This window comes from Gavia stellata, chromosome 21 (assembly GCF_030936135.1).
Source record: "Gavia stellata isolate bGavSte3 chromosome 21, bGavSte3.hap2, whole genome shotgun sequence".
Classification (NCBI taxonomy): domain Eukaryota; kingdom Metazoa; phylum Chordata; class Aves; order Gaviiformes; family Gaviidae; genus Gavia; species Gavia stellata.
The window spans coordinates 6,175,637-6,192,063 of record NC_082614.1 but is presented as its reverse complement, the minus strand read 5'-3'; the positions used below and the strand labels follow the sequence as shown (position 1 = coordinate 6,192,063).

Below are 16,427 nucleotides of genomic sequence, written 5' to 3'. Positions count from 1 at the left end.
CTGACCCCGCGCTCAGGGCCAGATCCTGCCTGGACCGCCCAGAGCACTGAGGGGCCGGCGCAGCACCAGCTGCAGAAAGCTATGGGCACGTGACCAACGCCTTTCTGCCCCCCAGCCCGAGACATCAGGACAGATCCCCTCATTGCCCCCTCCTTCCCTGGGTGCAGCTGCAGCCTTTCCCCCCGCCCCGACCTTCTCCTGCCTGGTCATGGCCTTGGGTGAGCAGAGAAGCCAGTGCCCAGCCCCACGCCTTCGAGCTCTGCCCCACAGCCCAGCACCCTCCAGATGGGCTCAGGCCTCCAACGGGCAATCTCCAGGGCACACTGCCTGTGGAGCAGCCCCAGTGGGCAGGGTCCCTGGGAATGGAGCCGCAAGCTCCCCTGGCCTGCAGCCCTTGGTAGACTGTCAGCTTCCCGGGCTTCCCACCAGCAGGGCTTTGCTCCCCCAAGCTCCTCATCGAAGGGTTTGAAGGTGAAGCTTTGTCCCTTCCCCTTGGCTGGCAGCTCAGTCCCGACTATCCGTGACGGGGCTGAGGTTTCAGCAGGCTGAACTTCCCAAGGGTGATGCCCAGGAGCAGGGCACAGACCTTGCTGAGGGCAGGTCCTGCCCGCGCACAGCCAGGGACCCCTCACCTGCAGCCCAGGCCAGCTGGGCTCCCCCAGCCTGCACCCAGCCGCGCCGGCCACCCCACACCCATTGGCACCACTGCGGCCCCTCAGCCCACACCTCCCCCTGCCCAGGCCTTGAACGTCCCCGCAGCACAGGGGCCTCTGCAACTGCCCAGCGCTGCCGTGCTCCCTGCCTGCTGCGTGGCTCCAGCCGGGGCCCTTTGGCTGCAGGAGCCATCGGACATTCCTGTGCCAGTGCTCGCTCAGAGTTGTGCCAGCTGGACGCCTCCCGGACAGGGAGAAGCCCGCCAGCAGCCACAGCGCCTCACGGCAGCTCCAGGGCGAGGCAAGAGGGTGGTGAGGAGCCGGCGCCAGTGACGAGGGAGGTCCTGGTGCAGCGAGGGACAGGGGCAGGAGCAGGGCTGCTGGTGGTCATCCCCTCCCCAGGCGACAGGGGATGGGCGCAGACCTGGGGCTCTAAGGGACAGGTGAGCCGGGACACCAGGCACAGCCACCTGCAGCACAGGGCAGCAAGGGCAGGGCCATGGAGGGGACCTGCCCCACCATCAACAGAGACAGAGGAGACTCCGAACTGGCTCCTGCAATGGCGGGAGGTTTTTGTATCACTTCCTCAATGCTCCGTGTCACCATTATAGCTGCCGTCGTTGCCACCACAGTAATAGACAGCCTCGTCCTCGGGTTGGACCCCACTGATGGTTAGCGTGCCTGTGGTGCCGGACTTGGATCCGGAGAATCGCGAAGGGATGCCCGAGGGTCTCTGGTTGCTGTTGTAGATCACAGTGACAGGGGCACTGCCAGGTACCTTCTGCTGGAACCAGCCGACAGCATAGCTGCTGCTGTAAAGCCCGGAGCAGGTGATCTGGACGGTTTCTCCTGGGTTCTTTGACACCGAGGGTGGCTGAGTCAGCGCTGCCTGGACCAGGGAACCTGGAGAGGGAGAGGAGAGCGATGAGAAGACAGGGGTCAGCCAGTGCCCCAGGAGTACAGCCCTCCTCTGATGCGCAATGGTGGGACAGCAGAGACTCCTAACTGGTCCCTGCAATGGCAGGAGGTTTCTGCGTCACTTCCCCATTGCTCTGTGTCACCATGGGATCATAACTGCTGCTGTCGCGGCCACCACAGTAATAGACAGCCTCATCCTCGGCTTGGACCCCAGTGATGGTTAACGTGGCTGTGGAGCCAGACAAGGATCCGGAGAATCGTGAAGGGATGCCCGAGGGTCTGTTGGTGTTCTGGTAGATCACAGTGACAGGGGCACTGCCAGGAACCTTCTGCTGGAACCAGCCATAAGCACCGTGGCTACTCCTGAAGCAGATCTAGGTGGTTTGCCCCAGGGACAAGGACACTGGTGGCGGCTGAGCCAGACCTGCGTAAGGGCAAGGGGCTGAGGCAGAAGCTCTCACTGCCCAAGCACAGTGCCTGAGGCTCCCCCCGGCTGGCAAACACCCAGACACCCAGCCCCACCACTCAGTGCCGGTGCAGTGCCGCAGGGCCCCGGGCAAGACTCAGCCTGGGGGAGCAGAAACACAGCAAATCTTTTCCCAGGCAGCTCCGCAGGCTCCAGCTCCTAACACTCTCCCAGGCTCCTCTGCCCCTCACGTGTATATGGGGCAGTGGGGACGAGCCCAGCCAGGGCCTCTCCAGCAGCAGAGCCCCATCACTGGGGACATAGTCACAGCCCTGAGACACAGGGCACGTGGGAAAGGGCACGGGGAGGGAAAAGGGAAAACCCCAAAGCCAGAGAGAGGGCCCAACCTGGCTGAGAGGAAGGAGATAAAATCAACCTCTTTGACACTCAAGGTCTCGCTTGCCTGTGGCTCCGTGTCACAATGATATCAGCACTGCTGCCATCTCCGCTACCACAGTAATAGACAGCCTCGTCCTCGGGTTGGACCCCAGTGATGGTTAACGTGGCCGTGGAGCCAGATGCGGATCCGGAGAATCGCGAAGGGATGCCCGAGGGTCTGTTGGTGTTCTGGTAGATCACAGTGACAGGGGCACTGCCAGGAACCTTCTGCTGGTACCAGCCAGCATAAGCATAGCTGCTGCTGCTAAGCCCGGAGCAGGTGATCTGGACGGTTTCTCCCGGGTTCTTTGACACCGAGGGCGGCTGAGTCAGCGCTGCCTGGACCAGGGAACCTGGAGAGGAAGAGGAGAGAGGGGAGAAGATGGGGGTCAGCCAGTGCCCCAGGAGCACAGCTCTCCCCGGGCAGCAGGATGGGGAATGCCACAGTTGGAGGAGAATGGACTTGGCCAGAGTAACAGGCAGGTTTGGGGAGCAAACTGGCAGCAGCAGGAGGACCTGGTCATCAGCAGCGAGAGGCAGTGAGGTGGCAGGCAAGGCCACGCTGTGAATTTTGTAGGGACAGGGACAATAGTCCCCAGCCACAAAGTCACCTCCAGCGCTCTAGAACATGAAAGGGAGGACATTCACAGCCATGGCCGTGCAGAGGGGAGAGGAACCTGCCCCAGCCCCACAGCGACAACTCTGCTTGGCCAGGAGGGAGAAAGGCTGAAAAGCTTCCTCTGATTTTGGAGTCTCACTTCCTGTTACTCATTGTCACCATTCACCATTGCTGCTGCTGTCGTAGCTACCACAGTAATAGACAGCCTCGTCCTCGGGTTGGACCCCAGTGATGGTTAACGTGGCTGTGGAGCCAGACTTGGATCCGGAGAACCGTGAAGGGATGCCCGAGGGTCTCTTGGTGTTGTCATAGATGACAGTGACAGGGGCACTGCCAGGTACCTTCTGCTGGAACCAGCCATAGTAGCTGTCACCACCAGAGCAGGTGATCTGGACAGTTTGTCCCACGTTCTTTGACACTGAGGGTTTCTGAGTCAGCGCTGCCTGGACCAGGGAACCTGGAGAGGAAGAGGAGAAAGGGGAGAAGACAGGGGTCAGCCAGTGCCAACCAAAGGCACCGAGATGGCTGCAGGCTGCCTGCTCCCTGGGCCACTCAGCCGGGAAAACCAGGTCCTGCGTCGCTCCAGGGCACCACAGCCAGGCTTCTCTCAGCAGCCACAAGACTCTGACCGGCTGGACCCAGGTGTCTGGGCAAACGCTCCTCCACTCTGGTTTTGGGGAACACAGCCTTAGCCAAGCCACGTGCCAAGGGACGGCAGAAGCGCTTTCCTACCCTGCCTTGCTGACGCATCCCCTGCAGCCGCCGCAGCCCGGCCCGCGACCCTGCCATCACCCGCCCGCCCAGCAGCCCTCTGCGGCAGCACAGCTCCTCCCGCCGCGCTCCCCCTCCCCTCCCGCCCCGGGCGCTTCTCCGCGGGGCTCCGCGCCCGCCGCCGGCCCAGCACAAGCCCGCAGCGCCGCACCAGCACCCCCTGCCCGCAGCGCACCCCCACTGCGGGCCGGTGCTCCGAGGCCTCCCGGGGCGGGGGCCGGGAGTGCTCCGGCAGCGCAGACGCCCCCACTTCTCCGCAGCACCGCGGGGACGAGGCAGAACGCCCTGGCCTCTGCCTTAAGCTCTGGCTGTAAACCGGGACCAGCTTTTAACCTGATTTTAAGGCGACTGCGCTTCATTGCCAAGGGCTGGAGGGATCTGGGAAACACTGCAGCCTGCAGGCACTGACAACAGCCTCCTGGGCAGAGTTGCACGTAGCCTAGAACAGCCCTCGAGGCTACTGAACAGCCCAAGTCATGTCAGGCTCAGACATTTAAGCTGACAGTGCCTCCAGAAGTCTGAGTGCCTACAAAATATTAGCATGCAGCTTCCGGGAAGACACCAGAAAGCAAAACAACATCAAGAAGCTGCTGCAACTCACCCCTCTTTGGGCCCAGGAAGCAGCCCCAGACACACCAGTGCCGCCTGTCATGCCCAACACGTGGGCTAAGTAAAACCCTGGTAACAGGGGAGTCCCACTGCCTTCCCTGGGAAGGGAGAGAGCTGGTCTCCTGGCACGGGGGCTACCCAACAGTAAATAAACACACAGGACCAGTGCCAACATCACGTTTTGAGGGCAGGAACAACCAGCCACACCACAAGTCTGCACTTCCAGGAGCTGTCCCACTTCCACGTCCTCCAGCACCGATGTCAGGATCGCTGCCACCCACGCCCAGCGGACAGTAACGGTCAACCCAGAGCTCCCAACCATGGCCAACCTGTGGGGCACCGGGATGCTGATCAGCACTGCCGTCCCAAGCACCACAGTAATAGACAGCCTCATCCTCGGCTTGGACACCACTGATAGTTAACGTGGACGTAGATCCGGACTGGGATCCGGAGAATCGCCCAGGGATGTCCGAGGGTCTCTTGTTGTTTAAATAGATCACAGTGACAGGGGCACTGCCAGATTTGTGCTCATACCAGCCATAATAACCATAGCTGCTCCCAGAGCAGGTGATCTCGACAGTTTCTCCCGGGTTCTTTGACACCGAGGGCGGCTGAGTCAGCGCTGCCTGGACCAGGGAACCTGGAGAGGGAGAAGAGAGAGGGGAGAAGATGAGGGTCAGCCAGTGCCCCAGGAGCACAGCCCTCCCCGGACAGCGGGACGGGGCCAGGACCCCGGTGCCCAAAGTCCCCAGCTGGGCGCAGCGAGTCCTGCCAGGGCACCTGAGCCGTGGGCGAGCACCGCAAGGAGGAGAGGGACAAGGCCAGCCAGATGCCAGGTGCTCGGGTGGCAGCACCCAACACAGGACGAGGACTGGGTCAGCCATCAAGCGGTCAGCCCCTTGCTGTTGTGGGGCCGTAGTGGGACATTGCCCAGGGCCAGGGGCTTCCCAGGGGGCCAGAGGTGCTGGGGGGATCCTGCACAGGCTGAGCATGAGCCCGGTGGGCCGGCACCGGGCAAACACAGCCAACACTGGAGTAGCCCGCGGGCTCCTCTTGCAGCACGACAGAGCAGCGCCCGGCCAGCGCTGAGCTGCCCTGGCAGCCTCACGATGACCCTGGAGCTGCTCTGCCCACGGGAAACATCCCTTCCCAGGGCTTGAAGGCAAAGCTTTGGCCCAGCTCCCCAGCCCAGGGCATGTTCCCACCTCTGGGTGCTGGGGCCACAGTTTCAGAGGGCTGAACCCCGCTGGGGTGGTGCCCCGGGGGCTCCCGGCACGGGTGGGCTGGGAGGAGGGCAGGGAGGCACCTGGCAGGGCCCTGGGTGCCAGCCGGGGAGCGCAGGGCGAACTCGGCCCTGCAGCACCAGGCAGGTCATGCCAGCATTTCTTTACCGAGAGGGGGGTCAAACACCAGACAGGCTTCCTAGAGAGGAGGTCGATGCCCCAGGCCTGTCAGTGTTACAGAGGCGTTTGGACAAAGCCCTTAATAACAGGCTTTAAGTTTTGGTCAGCCCTGAAATGGTCAGGCAGTTGGACTAGATGATCATTGGACGTCACTTCCAACTGAAATATTCTCTTCTATTCTGTTCTATCCTATCCTATTCTATCCACTCACCTTCACAAATGGCAGGCTAGAGGCACAGATCTGGGGCTCTAAGGGACAGCTAAGCTGAGACACCAGGCACAGCCACCTGCAGCACAGGGCAGCAAGGGCAGGGTCACGGAGGGGACCTGCCCCACCACCAAACTGAGACAGAGGAGACTCCGAACTGGCCCCTGCAATGGCGGGAGGTTTTTGTATTACTTTCTCAATGCTCCGTATCATCATTATAGCTGCTGTCGTCACTACCACAGTAATAGACAGCCTCGTCCTCGGGTTGGACCCCAGTGATGGTTAGCGTGCCTGTGGTGCCAGACTGGGATCCAGAGAATCACGAAGGGATGCCCGAGGGTCTCTTGTCATTAGCATAGATCACAGTGACAGGGGCACTGCCAGGTACCTTCTGCTGGTACCAGCCATAGCTGTAGCTGCTCCCAGAGCAGGTGATCTGGACGGTTTCTCCCGGGTTCGCACTGCTGCCATCTGCACTACCACAGTAATAGACAGCCTCATCCTCGGGTTGGACCCCAGTGATGGTTAACGTGGCTGTGGAGCCAGACAAGGATCCAGAGAATCGCGAAGGGATGTCCGAGGGTCTGTTGGTGTCATCATAGATCACAGTGACAGGGCCACGGCCAGGAACCTTCTGCTGATACCATCTATAGTAGCTGCCACTACCGGAGCAGGTGATCTGGACGGTTTCTCCCAGGTTCTTTGACACCGAGGGCGGCTGAGTCAGCGCTGCCTGGACCAGGGAACCTGGAGAGGAAGAGGAGAGAGGGGAGAAGATGGGGGTCAGCCAGTGCCCCAGGAGCACAGCTCTCCCCGGGCAGCAGGATGGGGAATGCCACAGTTGGAGGAGAATGGATTTGGCCAGAGTAACAGGCAAGTTTGGGGAGCAGAGGCCAGCACAAGGCACCCCAGCATGGAGGCAGCTCTGGCAGCAGCAGGAGGACCTGGTCATCAGCAGCGAGAGGCAGTGGGGTGGCAGGCAAGGCCACGCTGAGAATTTTGTAGGGACAGGGACAATGGTCCCCAGCCACAAAGTCACCTCCAGTGCTCTAGGACATGAAAGGGAGGACATTCACAGCCATGGCCGTGCAGAGGGGAGAGGAACCTGCCCCAGCCCCACAGCGACAACTCTGCTTGGCCAGGAGGGAGAAAGGCTGAAAAGCTTCCTCTGATTTTGGAGTCTGTGTCTCACTTCCTATTACTCATTTTCACTAGACACCATAGCTGCTGCTGCTGTCCAAGCCACCACAGTAATAGACAGCCTCGTCCTCAGGTTGGACCCCAGTGATGGTTAACGTGGCTGTGGAGCCAGACTTGGATCCGGAGAATCGCGAAGGGATGCCCGAGGGTCTCTTGCTGCTCTCATAGATCACAGTGACAGGGGCACTGCCAGGTTTCGGCTGGGACGTACCTAGATAATCATAGCTGCCACTGCTAACCCCGGAGCAGGTGATCTGGACGGTTTCTCCCGGGTTCTTTGACACCGAGGGCGGCTGAGTCAGCGCTGCCTGGACCAGGGAACCTGGAGAGGGAGAGGAGAGAGGGGAGAAGATGGGGGTCAGCCAGTGCCCCAGGAGCACAGCTCTCCCTGGGCAGCGAGATGGGGCCCCTGTGCCCAAAGGCAATGATACCACCAAGGAAATGGAGGAAGCTAGAGACCCACACCCAGAGCCCAAGGCCAGAGCCCTGGGGCCCTGTGTGGAGAATGGGCAGCACCAGCAGGACAGAGCTGCCAGCAGAAAGAGGCAGCAGAGCTGGGGACAAAGCAATGCCATGCCTTCTGTAGGGACCAGGACGAGGTGCCCATAGCCCCAGAGCCACCTCCTGCACCATGAGGCACAATTGGGAGGACATTTACAGCCATGGCCATACAGAGAGGATACAATCCTGCCTCAGCCCCACAGCCCTGTTCAGCCATGAAGGAGAAGGGCAGAAATCCCCCATTTTTATCTCCTCTGTAGCTCACTTCCACATCTCTCTGTGTCGCTACAACAGTATCACCGCTGCTGTCCCAGCTACCACAGTAATAGACAGCCTCGTCCTCGGGTTGGACCCCAGTGATGGTTAACGTGGCTGTGGAGCCAGACGTGGATCTGGAGAATCGTGAAGGAATGCCCGAGGGTCTCTTGGTGTTGTCATAGATGACAGTGACAGGGGCACTGCCAGGTACCTTCTGCTGGTACCAGCCATACTGGTTGCTACTCCCAGAGCACGTAATCCAGTTTTATCTTAGGTTCACTGACACCAAGGGCTGCTGGACAGTGCTGCCTGGATGAGGAAACCTGGAAAGGAAGAGAAGGGAGAAGATGGGGTTCAGCCAGTGCCCCGGGAGCACAGCCCTCCCTGGGCAGTGAGACGCGGCCCTGTGCCCAAAGGGCCTGATGGCACAGAGGGATCCACAGCCCCACAGACAGAGCTGAAGACTAGAGACCCATGGCCCTGTAAGGAGAGCTGGCAGCAGCAGGGAAGTGGAACACCACCCTCTGAGGGAAAGAGACGTGGTCATGGCTACAGAAATTTCTGGGGACCAGAGCCCAGCCTGGCCCAGAGCAACCCAGCAGAGGCAGCTCCAGCAGCAGTGGGAGAAGGGGGCTGCCAGGAGCAAAAGGCAGCAGGGCTGGGGATGATGCAATGCCGTTGCTATTACAGGGACAGGGAAAAGGAACCCCCAGCCCCAGAGTAACCTCCTGTGCCTTGGGGCATGGAAGTGGGGACATTCACAGTCATGTCCTTGGACAGGGGACGGGAACCTGCCTCAGCTCCACAGCCACAACTCTGCTTGGCCATGAGAAAAAAGGACTGAAAACCTTCCTCTTTGACGCTGCGGTCTGTGTCTCACTTCCTCATTAACCAGTGCCTTCATCACCCTGATCAGCACTGCTGCTGTCGGAGCCACCACAGTAATAGACAGCCTCGTCCTCGGGTTGGACCCCAGTGATGGTTAACGTGCCGGTGGTGCCGGACGTGGATCCGGAGAATCGCGAAGGGATGTCCGAGGGTCTCTTGTTGCTGCTATAGATCACAGTGACAGGGGCACTGCCAGGCTTCTGCTCATACCAGCCGTAATAACCACTGCTAACCCCGGAGCAGGTGATCTGGACGGTTTCTCCCAGGTTCTTTGACACCGAGGGCGGCTGAGTCAGTGCTGCCTGGACCAGGGAACCTGGAGAAGGAGAGGAGAGCGAGGAGAAGACGGGGGTCAGCCAGTGCCTCAGGAGCACAGCTCTGCCCAGGCAGTGGGAAGGGAATGCCACAGTTGGAGAACAGACACAGCCAGAGACATGGGGAAATTTGGGGAGCAGAGGGCAGCACACCACATCTCAGAACAGAGGCAGCTCTGGCAGCAGAGCATGGTCATCAGTAAGAAGAGGCAGTGGCGTGGGTGACAAGGCCACACTGAATTTTGTAGGGACAAGGACAATGGTCCCCAGCAGTTGGGCGAGACCAAGAGAACCTGCAGTTCTCTGGGACAGGAAAGGGAGGACATTCACAACCATGGATGTGCAGAGGGGACAGGAGCCTGGCTAAGACCCACAGGCACAACTCTGCTTGGCCAGGAGAGAGAAGGGCTGAAACCCTTCCTCTGATTTTGGAGTGTGTGTCTCCCTTCCTGTTATTCATTGTCACCAGGCACCATAGCCGCTGCTTTCATAGCTACCACAGAAATAGACAGCCTCATCCTCGGGTTGGACCCCGGTGATGGTTAACGTGGACGTAGATCCGGACTGGGATCCAGAGAATCGCCCAGGGATGCCCGAGGGTCTCTTGTCATTCCAGTTGATCACAGTGACCGGGGCATGGCCAGGTACCTTCTGCTGGTACCAGCCAACACCATCACCGCTGCTGCTGCTAAGCCCGGAGCAGGTGATCTCGACGGTTTCTCCCGGGTTCTTTGACACCGAGGGCGGCTGAGTCAGCGCTGCCTGGACCAGGGAACCTGGAGAGGAAGAGGAGAGAGGGGAGAAGATGAGGGTCAGCCAGTGCCCCAGGAGCACAGCCCTCCCCGGACAGCGGGACGGGGCCAGGACCCCGGTGCTCAAAGTCCCCGGCTGGGCGCAGCGAGTCCTGCCAGGGCACCTGAGCCGTGGGCGAGCACCGCGAGGAGGAGAGGGACAAGGCCAGCCAGATGCCAGGTGCTCGGGTGGCAGCGCCCCACACAGGACGAGGACGGGGTCAGTCGTCAAGCGGTCAGCCCCTTGCTGTTGTGGGGCTTTACTGGGGCATTGCCCAGGGCCAGGGGCTTCCCAGGGGGCCAGAGGTGCTGGGGGGATCCTGCACAGGCTGAGCATGAGCCCGGTGGGCCGGCACTGGGCAAACACAGCCAACACTGGAGTAGCCCGCGGGCTCCTCTTGCAGCACGACAGAGCAGCCCCCGGCCAGCGCTGAGCTGCCCTGGCAGCCTCATGCACGACCCCGGAACTGCTGTTAAAAACTCTTAATAACAGGCTTTAAGTTTTGGTCAGCCCTGAAGTGGTCAGGCAGTTGGACTAGATGATCATTATAGGTCACTTCCAACCGAAATATTCTATTCTATCCACTCTCCTCCACAAATGACAGAGGACAGGCACAGACCTGGGGTTCTACGGGATGGCTGAGCTGGGACACCAGGTATAGCCACCTGCAGCACAGGGCAGCAAGGGCAGGGCCATGGCAGGCACTAGCCCCACCATCAGACGGAGGCAGCAGAGACTCCTAAATGGCCCCTGCAATGGTGGGAGGTTTTTGTCTCACTTTCCCATTGATCTGTGTCACGGTGGCACCAGTATAGCCGCTTTCGTAGTTACCACAGTAATAGACAGCCTCGTCCTCGGGTTGGACCCCAGTGATGGTTAGCGTGCCCGTGGAGCCAGACTTGGATCCGGAGAATCGCGAAGGGATGTCCGAGGGTCTCTTGTCGTTGTAGTAGATCACAGTGACAGGGGCACTGCCAGGTACCTTCTGCTGGAACCAGCCATAGCTGTTGCTGCTCCCAGAGCAGGTGATCTGGACGGTTTCTCCCGGGTTCTTTGACACCGAGGGCGGCTGAGTCACTGCTGCCTGGACCAGGGAACCTGGAGAGGGAGAGGAGAGAGGGGAGAAGATGGGGGTCAGCCAGTGCCCCACAGGCAGCGGGACAGGGCCCCTGTGCCCAAAGCTCCAGATTGGTGCAGCGAGTCTGGTCAAGGCACCTGAGCTGTGGGCGAGCACCATGAAGGGGAGGGGGGGCCCGGGCCATGGTGTGATCCCACCAGCTCTGCGCCCCACACCGATGGGGCTGTGCTGTGGACCCAACTCCCTCTTAAGCCCCCACCTGCTCAACCATGGCCCCTCCATGGAAATGTGGCCCCCAATGTCCAGCGGCAGCTCGTGTCCCAGTGCTCCCGTTGCGCACCGCAGGCACGTCTCTGGCCCACCAAAAGGTGGCAAGATCAGTCTGGGCTGATGGCTCTCTGGGTACCTGCTCCTTCCCCAACGTGGCTGCTGATCTCTGAGCTCAGCCAGGGCCCACCCAGTGCCTGCCTTGCCCAGGAGGACCGTGGCCTCGCTGCACCAGGAACTCCTGTGCACAGGGCAGGGGACAGCCCCACCTTGGCCCATGGACTTGCTGGTCCCTGGGTGGCCATGCTAGCCGTGCGCTGCTCAGCAGTGGTGACAGAGGAGCTGGGAAAACCAGGTCCTGCTTCAAACAAGGGTGCCACAACTGGGCCTTTGTTAAGTGCCACAAGAGAACTGCAGAGCAGAGAACAGGGATTTTGGAGGGGACTGGAGCCACACGGAGACCCGGAGCTTCAAAGCTACCCAACAGTAAAGAAACACAAGCCCCCAGTTCCTCCAACTGCAAAGTGAGCCTCTCAGCAACCACGAATAGATCTGAGCTGGAGTTCATACCAATGAAGTGCACGCAGCATCCTCCCACACTTGTCCGGCTGGGGCAGCCCCTCTGCTACCTGCCGACAGCACGGGCCACAGCAGCCTCCAAAGGGGTCTGTTGGGACTGCCCTGCACCAGCGTGTTACACACTGGCACCTGGCTGTCACCAGCCCCTTTGGCTCCTTGCTGACCCGTGAACCTCAAGACTTGTGCAGAGCCACACTGACACCATGTGGGGACGAGAAGGCCCTCAGGGACAGCACCAGAGGAACTGAGAGCAGAGCCTGGTACAGGACTCTGCCCATGCTGTCCCTCACCCCTACCACAGCTTCGACCAAGTCCTCCAGCCCCTGCCACAACCTTCACAGCTTCTGCACGGCACCCTGCCCAAGGCACCCCGTGCTCACAGGGGACAGCCGCTCACACAGACACAGGGGCCTTAGGCACAGCTGCAGTCACCAGAGGAGGGTGGGCATCAGCCCTGAACTGGCAGGGAGCCCACGGACCAAAGCCAGACACCCAGAGATGATGACAGGGTCTCTCCTGGCTTCTCTGGGCCACAGGACCAGCCACAGGATAAGACATATTGAGGGCAGGAACAACCAGCCACACCACAAGTCTGCACTTCCAGGAGCCGTCCCACTTCCACGTCCTCCAGCATCGACGTCAGGATCACTGCCACCCACGCCCAGCGGACAGTAATGGTCAACCCAGAGCTCCCAACCATGGCCACCCTGCGGGGCACCGGGATGCTGATCAGCACTGCCGTCCTGAGCACCACAGTAATAGACAGCCTCGTCCTCAGCTGGGACCCCAGTGACAGTTAACATGGATGTGGAGCTGGATGTGGATCCACAGAATCGTGCAGGGATGCCCGAGGGTCTCTTTGTGCTGTCGTAGATCACAGTGACAGGGGCACTGCCAGTTACCTTCTGCTGGAACCAGCCATAGTAATTGTTAATCCTGGACCAGGAGATCCAGGTGTTTGCACTTGGGGACACGTACATCGAGAGGGGCTGAGTAGGCCCTGCCTAGAGACCAGAGAGGGAGAGGGGAGAGGATGGGGGTCAGCAAGTGTCCCAGGAGCACGACCCTCCCCAGGCAGTGGGATAGTGATGGGAGTCCTCTGCCTGCAAGCGGATGGATAGGACACCCTGGGTGCAGCCCCAAGCCCAGGCATTCCCTGAGGGGTGGCTGTACCCGGAACCTGGACCCTCTCCCTGCCTGTTGTCCCTTGGGGCACACTTCATCCCTGTCACTGAGACTGGGCAGGCCAGGGGCACGGCTGGCCATGGGCACCCATTGTTTGCAGCAGTCTGGAGACAAATGGGGCCACATCCAGGCCAGCAGCCAGGGGCTGCAGAGCAGGAGGTCCCCAGTCGGTGAGAAGCTGCGTGGGGAGACGATGTGTGACGAAGGGAATGGGGGCATCTCCAGCACAGTATGAGCACCAGAGGGGAGGTGGCATCAGGACTAATTTGCAGACAAAACCCTGCAAAGCAAGAGCCACAACAGCTGCAAGCCCCAAGGGTGCAAACTGCCTACCTTCCGCAGCTCTTCCCCATGCAGGGGAAGGCGTAGCAATGAACAGGACGGAAAAAAAAATATCTCCGCATCACCATGACCCTAACCAGCATTGCTGCTGTCGTAGCCACCACAGTAATAGACGGCCTCATCCTCGGGTTGGACCCCAGTGATGGTTAAAGTGCCCGTGGAGCCAGAAAAGGATCCGGAGAATTGTGAAGGGATGTCCGAGGGTCTTTTGTCATTAGTATAGATCACAGTGACAGGGGCACTGCCAGGTACCTTCTGCTGGTACCAGCCATAGTAGCTGCTGCTACCCCCGGAGCAGGTGATCTGGACGGTTTCTCCCGGGTTCTTTGACACCGAGGGCGGCTGAGTCAGCGCTGCCTGGACCAGGGAACCTGGAGAGGGAGAGGAGAGAGGGGGGAAGACGGGGGTCAGCCAGTGCCCCAGGAGCACAGCTCTCCCTGGGCAACAGGATGGTGCCCCTGTGCCTAAAGGCAATGATGCCACGGAGGGACCCAGACCCCTGCACACAGATCCCAAGACCAGAGCACGAAGCTCCTGCGAGGAAAACTGGCAGCATTAAGAGGAGAGGGAATGCCAGAGTCGGTGCCTCCATCACGCTGACCAGCATTGCTGCCGTCGTAGCTACCACAGTAATAAACAGCCTCACCCTCGGGTTGGACCCCAGTGATGGTTAATGTGCTAGTGGAGCCAGACTGGGATCCGGAGAATCGCGAAGGGATGCCCGAGGGTCTTTTGTCATTACCATAGATCACAGTGACAGGGGCACTGCCAGGTACCTTCTGCTGGTACCAGCCAACATAAGCATAGCTGCTGCTGCTGCTAACCCCAGCTGCTGCTGCTGCTAACCCCAGAGCAGGTGATCTGGACGGTTTCTCCCAGGTTCTTTGACACCGAGGGCGGCTGAGTCAGCGCTGCCTGGACCAGGGAACCTGGAGAGGGAGAGGAGAGAGGGGAGAAGATGCGGGTCAGCCAGTGCCCCAGGAGCACAGCCCTCCCCGGACAGCGGGACGGGGAACGCCACAGTCGGAGGAGAATGGACTTGGCCAGAGTCACAGGCAAATTTGGGGTCCCCAGTCAGTGAGAAGTTGCGTGGGGAGACAATGTGTGACAAAGGGAATGGGGACATCTCCAGCACAGCATGGGCTGGTGAGAGGCAGCACCATGGCGACCAGAGGTAGGGGGCTGCCTGGGCATGGGGCATGAGCTCCGCTGGGGCCTTGCCAAGATCAAACATGCCCCAAGTAACACCCTCTCCCCACACACCTCCTGTCCCCACAGCAGCACAAAGCACCCAGGGCACTAGGGCTCTGGCTCTTGGGCTCTCTGCCCCCGTTGGGATGAGTCAGGAATGTCCTCAAATGCAGCCCAGGCCCAGAGTCCTTGGGGCAGGGGGTGGAGGGGGAATGAAAGGGGGGACATAATGCCTGGTGGCTTACAGCAGAGCCCTGCAATGGACAGACCTTCCCAGAGCCAATGGGTCCCTACTCAGCCCAGGGATTCCCCCAAATGCCACCTCTGCTCATCTCCATGGAAAGGCTCTCAGACACAAGAGGGACAGAAGGTCCCCCTGCCCAGCAGCACGGCACTACTGCCCCACGGAAACCATTGCTTGCAGGTCCCTGGGGCAAGGAAGGAGGTGCTCAAAACCACACACCAACACTGCACCGGCAGTACCAGAGGGCAGGTGGCATCAGGACAGAGATGCAGAAAAAAACCCTGCAAAGGCAGAGCCAGAATAGGCGCAAGTGCAAAAAGGCACCAACTGCCTACCCTCTGCAGCTCTTCCCCATGCAGGGGAGTCGTAGGAACAAACGAGAGGGAAAAAACTAATCTCAGCATCACCATGACCCTGACCAGCACTACTGCTATCCCAGCCACCACAGTAATAGACAGCCTTGTCCTCCGGTTGGACCCCAGTGATGGTTAATGTGCCTGCGGAGCCAGACAACGATCCGGAGAATCGCCCAGGGATGTCCGAGGGTCTGTTGGTGGTATCATAGATCACAGTGACAAGGGCACTGCCAGGTACCTTCTGCTGGTACCAGCTGACAGCATTGCTGCTGCCAAGCCCAGAGCAGGTGATCTGGACGGTTTCTCCCGGGTTCTTTGACACCGAGGGCGGCTGAGTCAGTGCTGCCTGGACCAGGGAACCTGGAGAGGGAGAGGAGAGAGGGGAGAAGACAGGGGTCAGCCAGTGTCTCAGGAGCACAGCCCTCCCCAGGCAGCGGGAAGGGGATGGGATCAGAAAAGCCCAGCCAGGTACGGCGAGTCTGGCCACAGCACCTGAGCTGTGGGCAAGCACCGCGAGAAGGAGAGGGGCCCAGGCCATGGTGTGATCCCACCAGCTCTGTGTCCCCACGCCAACAGGACTGTGGTGTGGACCCCAACTCCCTCTTAAGCCCCTGCCGGCCTGGGTGCAGCCCCTCCATGGAAATGTGCCCCCCAACATCCACATCTCTGCCCCACCAACGGCACCAAGATAGATCTGGGCTGCCTGCTCCCTGGGCCACTCAGCCGGGAAAACCAGGTCCTGCGTCGCTCCAGGGCACCACAGCCAGGCTTCTCTCAGCAGCCACAAGACTCTGACCGGCTGGACCCAGGTGTCTGGGCAAACGCTCCTCCACTCTGGTTTTGGGGAACACAGCCTTAGCCAAGCCACGTGCCAAGGGACGGCAGAAGCGCTTTCCTACCCTGCCTTGCTGACGCATCCCCTGCAGCCGCCGCAGCCCGGCCCGCGACCCTGCCATCACCCGCCCGCCCAGCAGCCCTCTGCGGCAGCACAGCTCCTCCCGCCGCGCTCCCCCTCCCCTCCCGCCCCGGGCGCTTCTCCGCGGGGCTCCGCGCCCGCCGCCGGCCCAGCACAAGCCCGCAGCGCCGCACCAGCACCCCCTGCCCGCAGCGCACCCCCACTGCGGGCCGGTGCTCCGAGGCCTCCCGGGGCGGGGGCCGGGAGTGCTCCGGCAGCGCAGACGGCCCCACTTCTCCGCAGCACCGCGGG

General features: G+C 60.8%; 1 protein-coding gene and 1 gene segment (V, D, J or C); both read right to left on the bottom strand.

Moving 5' to 3' along the window:
* Positions 1 to 8,871: 8,871 nt before the first annotated feature.
* On the bottom strand, positions 8,872 to 10,674 carry LOC132318916 (immunoglobulin lambda-1 light chain-like). Its single transcript, XM_059827913.1, has 4 exons — positions 10,610 to 10,674; positions 10,103 to 10,161; positions 9,660 to 9,962; positions 8,872 to 9,188 (listed from the first exon to the last, which is right to left on the bottom strand). The coding sequence occupies exons 1-4, from the start codon at positions 10,672 to 10,674 to the stop codon at positions 8,872 to 8,874; spliced, it is 744 nt and encodes a 247-aa protein (XP_059683896.1).
* Positions 10,675 to 10,717: 43 nt separating this feature from the next.
* On the bottom strand, positions 10,718 to 15,758 carry LOC132318915 (Ig lambda chain V-1 region-like). The segment is given in 2 exon segments: positions 10,718 to 11,076; positions 15,713 to 15,758. Coding segments are annotated over 2 exon segments (405 nt in total).
* Between the last annotated feature and the right edge of the window lie 669 nt (positions 15,759 to 16,427).